This window comes from Vipera berus, assembly GCF_964194415.1.
Source record: "Vipera berus genome assembly, chromosome: 1".
Classification (NCBI taxonomy): Eukaryota; Metazoa; Chordata; class Lepidosauria; order Squamata; family Viperidae; genus Vipera; species Vipera berus.
In genome coordinates, this window is record NC_138202.1 from 360,251,010 (window position 1) to 360,257,125 (window position 6,116).

General features: G+C 45.4%; 1 protein-coding gene across 1 annotated transcript in view; it reads left to right on the plus strand.

Annotated features, from left to right (window-relative positions):
• Positions 1-6,116, plus strand: part of SLC6A4 (solute carrier family 6 member 4) — a 51,050-nt gene that overhangs the window by 29,850 nt on the left and 15,084 nt on the right. The window contains exon 7 of the mRNA XM_081338032.1: positions 5,494-5,597. Within this exon, the coding sequence (XP_081194158.1) occupies positions 5,494-5,597 (104 nt within the window). The remainder of the gene's footprint in view (positions 1-5,493; positions 5,598-6,116) is intronic.

The window sequence follows — 6,116 nt, forward strand, 5'->3', positions numbered from 1 at the left end:
CAGAATAATGAATGGAATGGAATGGAATAGCAGCTGGAAGGGACCTTGGAGGTCATCTAGTCCAACCCCCTGCTCAGGCAGGAAACCCTATACCATTTCAGACAAATGGCTGTCCAGTCTCTTCTTTAAAACTTCCAGTGTTGGAGCAATCACCGCTTCTGGAGGCAGGTTGTTAATAATAACCATAAAGTTGGAAGGGACCTTGGAGGTCATCTAGTCCAACCCCCTGCTCAGGCAGGAAAATCTATACCATTTCAGACAAATGGCTGTCCAGTCTCTTCTTAAAAACTTTCAGTATTGGAGCTTTCACCGCTTCTGGAGGCAGGTTGTTAATAATAATAATAAACTTGGAAGGGATCTTGGAGGTCATCTAGTCCAACCCCCTGCTCAAGCAGGAGAACCTATATCATCTCAGACAAGTGACTGTCCAGTCTCTTCTTGAAAATTTCCAGTGTTGGAGCACTCACAGCTTCTGGAGGCCAGGAGTTCCACTGGTTAATTATTCTCACTGTCAGGAAGTTTCTCCTTAGTTCCAGGTTGCTTCTCTCCTGGATTAGTTTCAGATCAGATTTTTCCGTGGACAGGAACGGGCATGGTTTCGCATGCTGCCTGCATCCCACGGATGGGGCTTTGCTTGTTTGTGTGGACCGGCTTCTGGCGTGCTATGGACCGGTGCCAGTCCACAGCCCGGGGGCTGGAGACCCCTGTGCTATCATATCCCCCTTAGTCCTTCATTAGACTAGATCCTTGCTTACCCCACTAGCCCCTTTTCGTCAAAAGATCCCTTTCAAAGTTATCGAGCCAGGTGCCCCCTATTCTGTACCTGCGCATTTGGTTTTATGTATGTCTTACATTACAATAGAATGGAATGAAAGAGAAAGAGAAATAATAGAAAGAGAAAGAGAAATAATAGAAATAGAAAGAGAATCAGAGTAGAATAGAGCTGGAAGGGACCTTGGAGGTCATCTAGTCCAGCCCCCTACTCAGGCAGGAAACCCTAAACCATTTCAGGCAAATGGCTGTCCAGTCTCTGCTTAAAATCTTCCAGTGTTGGAGCATTCACCGCTACTGGAGGCAGGTTGTTAATAATAATAATAGAGTTGGAAGGGACCTTGGAGGTCATGTAGTCCGACCCCCTGCTCAGGCAAGAGAGCCTATACCATTTCAGACAAATGGCTGTCCAGTCTCTGCTTAAAATCTTCCAGTGTTGGAGCAATCACCGCTTCTGGAGGCAGGTGGTTCCACTGGTTAATTGTTCTCACTGTCAGGAAGTTTCTCCTTAGTTCTAGGTTGCTTCTCTCATTGAGGAGTTTCCATCCGTTGCTTCTTGTCCTGCCTTTGGGTGCTTTGGAGAACAGATTGACCCCCCCTTCTTTGGGGCAGCCCCTGAGATACTGGAAGGCTGCTATCCTGTCCCCCCTCGCCCTTCTCTTCATTAAACTGGACATTCCCAATTCCAGCATCCGTTCCTTGTATGTTTTAGCCTCCAGTCCCCTGATCATCTTCATTGCTCTTCTCTACACTCTTTCTAGAGTCTCAACATCTTTTTTACATCATGGTGACCAAAACCGGAGGCCATACTCCAAGTGTGGCCTTACGAAGGCCTTGTAAAGTGGTATTAACCCTTCCCGTGATCTTGATTCCATCCCTCTGATGGAATTTTATTTTTGAAAGATTCTCTCAGCGGAGATGATGACGCTAAGCAAGACAGTCGTTAAGTGAGACCTGCTCCATTTTACAACCTTTCTTGCCATAGCTGCTAAGTGGATCGCTGCAATTGTTAAACGAGTAACATGGTCGTTAAGTGAATCCGGATTCCCTTGTCGCAAAAGGGGATCATGTGACACACACACACACACACACACACACACACCGTCGTGTGAGCCCGTTGCCCAGTGTTTGAATTGGGATTGCGTGACTGCGGTGATGCTGCAACAGTTGTTAAGTGTGGAAAAATGGTCCTCGGTCCCCTTTTTGCGATTGGAAGGGTCATTAAATGAATCGCTGTAAGTCGAGGACTGCCTGTATAACATTCACTCCTTTATTAGTACACCAAAGCAGTTCTTACCTGGCGCGATCAATCTAAAACCTTAATCGGTCTAGAATAAAAAAATAAAAATGACATCTCCCGTGCAATTTATCGGTTAAGAAACCAATGTTTTTGGTAATATCAATCAGCACACGAGCCGGGGGGAAAATCCAGTTTAGCCGAGCCTATCCCTGCAAAAGATAATAATAATAATAATAATAATAATAATAATAATAATAATAATAATAATTATAATTATAATAATAATAATAATAATAATAATAATAATAATAATAATAATAATAATAATAATAATAATAATAATAATAATAATAATAATAATAATAATCACCACCACCATCATCATCATCATCATCACAAAATCTCTGAGGTTTAGTGTGTCCCTTTCCTACACGTAGTTATAAAAAAAATTGCACAGAGTATCAAGATCCAGACACTTTTAAGTAATAAATTCGGCAAGCAATCAGATTAGATATTCTAATATTCGCCAGCGGGATGGCTGATAGGGAGAGTTCAAGAGGAAATGAAGGCAGGCTGTTATTTGATCAAAAGCAAGGCTGCAATAAGGCCCAGGTGACACCTTTAAAAGTAATAATTTTTATTTTTTTTGCTATTGTGCTGACTATCTCTGAAGTGAGGAAGGAGCAGATCGTAATCGGTCGATCGGAGTCTGGACGTGCCCAGAATAACCTGGACCAGCCAAGAATAAGAGAATATCAAAGTCGGAAGGGACCTTGGAGGTCTTCTAGTCCAACCTCTGCTTGAGCAGGAGAGCCTGTATTAAAGGTGTCCAACTTTGGAACTTTAAGACTTGTGGACTTCAACTCCCAGAATTCCCCAGCCAGCATAGAATTCTGGGAGTTGAAGTCCACAAGTCTTAAAGAGTTCCCAAAATTGGACATGGTTTACCATTTTGAGCAAATGGCTGACCAGTCTTTTCTTGAAAGCCTCCAGTGACGGGAGCACCCACAACTTCTGGAGGCAAGGAGTTCCACTGAGTAATTCTTCTCCCTGTCAGGAAGCTTCTCCTAGTTGCAAGAGGGGAACATCTGAGTCTCTCCAGGGAGGAGGGAAAAGGGGAGGGGGAGGCTAGAAAAGCCGAATGGAGAAGTCTCTTCAAGGTCGTCCATGGAGACTGTTGGGCTCTTCGGCCTTCAGGGATATCAGCGCTTTCCAGATGTTCTAGATGCTTCAGTAACATCATCAGTGCTAGAAGTGAGTGGGGTTTGTGGGGGAGGAGGAGGAGGAGGAGGAGGAGGAGGAGGAGGAGGAGGAGGAGGAGACGACAACTATGGGGTCCTTGGTGCTGAGTTTGGTTATTGCAGACGTTTCATGACCCAGCTAGGGAACATCATCAGTGCTAGAAGGGAGGAGGAGGAGGAGGAGGAGGAGGAGGAGGAGGAGGAGGAGGAGGAGGAAGACAACTGTTGGGGTCCTTGGTGCTCTCTGAGTTTGGTTGCTTTCTTACAGATGTTTCATGAACCAACTAGTGAACATCATCAGTACTAGGGGTTTGCACTCTGTTTATTTTTGATAGTTTGCCATGTCAGTGTTGTGGTGGGAAGGTTGCTGTCTTCTTAGTAGGTCCTTGAGTCCTTGGTTGTGTACTGTACTGTGTAAGAAGAGAGCAAACTCCACCCCCTTCTCGTCCTGTTGAGGTAATGAAACATCTGCAAGGAAACCACCCAGCTCAGAGAACACCAAGGACCCCACAGTCCTCCTCCTCCTCCTCCTCCTCCTCCTCTTTGCAAACTACACTCCCTTGTAACACTGGTGATGTAACCTAGTTGGGTTATGAAATGTCTCCAAGAAAACAGCCCAGCTCAGAGAGCACCAAGGACCTTTTGGTTCTCCTCCTCCTCCACCACCACCACCACCACAACAACAACCCCTCTCGCTTCTAGCACTGATGATGTTACTTAATACAGGTAAAGAAACATCTGCACGAAAAAAACCAAACTCAGTGACTGAGTGGCGCAAATGGGTGTGGAGCCATCTTGGAACTGCGGAAAGGACCGTGGGGTAGACTGTAGATGGATGACGTCCTATCCCTCCCCCTCTGTTGAGGAAGGGGCGTTCAATTTTGACACAGGTGGCCTCAACGACTCTCTAAAAGGAGGCAAATGACCGGCTCTCTGCAAGGAGTATCAATCCTCCCATTCCCCACCATCCAGTCAGAGCCGAGAAAGCTTCTGGGAGGAGAAGGGAAACGTCTTCAGAGGAAAAACAAGAAAGTCCAGTTGCCTCCTGAAAAATTATCCTTTGGGATAATCCTGTCCTGGATGGTGGAGAGCCTCCATAGACAAAGGCAGGAGACAAATAAATAGTTAAAAATTAAAAAAAAGACACACACCGTATCTCACTTTCCTGGACAAGGTCCTGTGGAGCAACGAAGGGTTAAGACAGCCAGCTGATCTTAAAGTAACAGGAAAGGAGAAGGGGTTTCTGAGCCTCGATATAAGCGTCAATGCTCAAATAAAATGTTCCGGTGTCCGATCCTAAAAGTAGTTCCAGCAGAGGGAAGGAGCTGCTCCAAAGGAGAGGCAGTCAAGCTCTTCTCCAAAGCACCTGAAGGCAGGACAAGAAGCAACAGATGGAAACTTGTCAAGGAGAGAAGCAACCTGGAATTAAGGAGGAACTTCCTGACAGTGAGGACAATTAACCAGTGGAACTCCTTGCCTCCAGAAGTGGTGAATGCTCCAACACTGGAAGTTTTTAAGAAGAGACTGGACAGCCATTTGTCTGGAATGGTATATAGGGTTTCCTGCCTGAGTAGGGGGTTGGACTAGATGACCTCTAAGGTCCCTTCCAACTTTATTATTATTATTATTAACAACCTGCCTCCAGAAGCCATGACTGCTCCAACACTGGAAGTTTTTAAGAAGAGACTGGACAGCCATTTGTCTGGAATGGTATATAGGGTTTCCTGCCTGAGTAGGGGGTTGGACTAGATGACCTCTAAGGTCCCTTCCAACTTTATTATTATTATTATTAACAACCTGCCTCCAGAAGCCATGACTGCTCCAACACTGGAAGTTTTTAAGAAGAGACTGGGACAGCCATTTGTCTGGAATGGTATATAGGGTTTCCCGCCTGAGTAGGGGGTTGGACTAGATGACCTCTAAGGTCCCTTCCAACTTTATTATTATTATTATTATTAACAACCTGCCTCCAGAAGCCATGACTGCTCCAACACTGGAAGTTTTTAAGAAGAGACTGGACAGCCATTTGTCTGGAATGGTATATAGGGTTTCCTGCCTGAGTAGGGGGTTGGACTAGATGACCTCTAGGGTCCCTTCCAACTTGATGATGATGATGGTGGTGGTGGCCAAGCAGGCAAGGCTGGTCCCGCGAGGGATGCAAAGTGGGGCAGGGTCTTCCGCCCTTCCCGCGGTTTTCACGGGCTGTTTGCCTGGCTGTGCCGTGTGGGTCTGTCTCCGCAGGTGTGGGTGGATGCAGCGGCCCAGATCTTCTTCTCCCTGGGACCGGGATTTGGGGTCCTCCTGGCGTTTGCCAGCTACAACAAGTTCCACAACAACTGCTACCAGTAAGTGCCCTTCGGGAGAAGGAAAAACGAATTTTCACGGGGGGGGGGGGGGCTGGCAGAAAAGTCGGAATGCAGAGACAAGGAAGACTTCTTTGGAAGAGGCCGGAGAGGTATAATTTTTTCTTTTTTTCTTTTTTCTTTTTTCTTTTTTCCCTTCTTTCTTCCTTCCTTTCTCTTTCTTTCTTCTCTTTCTTTCTTCCTTTCTTCCTTTCTCCCTTTCTTTTTTCTTTCTTTCTCCCTTTCTTTTTCTTTCTTCCTTTCTTTCTCTCTCTCTTCTTCCTTCCTTCCTTTCTTCCTTCCTTTCCTTCCTTCCATCTTTCTTCCTTCCTTCCTTCCTTTCTTCCTTCCTTCCATCTTTCTTCCTTTCTCTCTCTCTTCCTTCCTTCCTTCCTTCCTTCTTTCTTTCTTTCTTTCTTCTTTCTTTCTTTCTTTCTTTCTTTCTTTCTTTCTTTCTTCCTTTCTTCCTTTCTTCCTTCCTTTCTTTCTTTCTTTCTTTCTTTCTTTCTTTCTTCCTTTCTC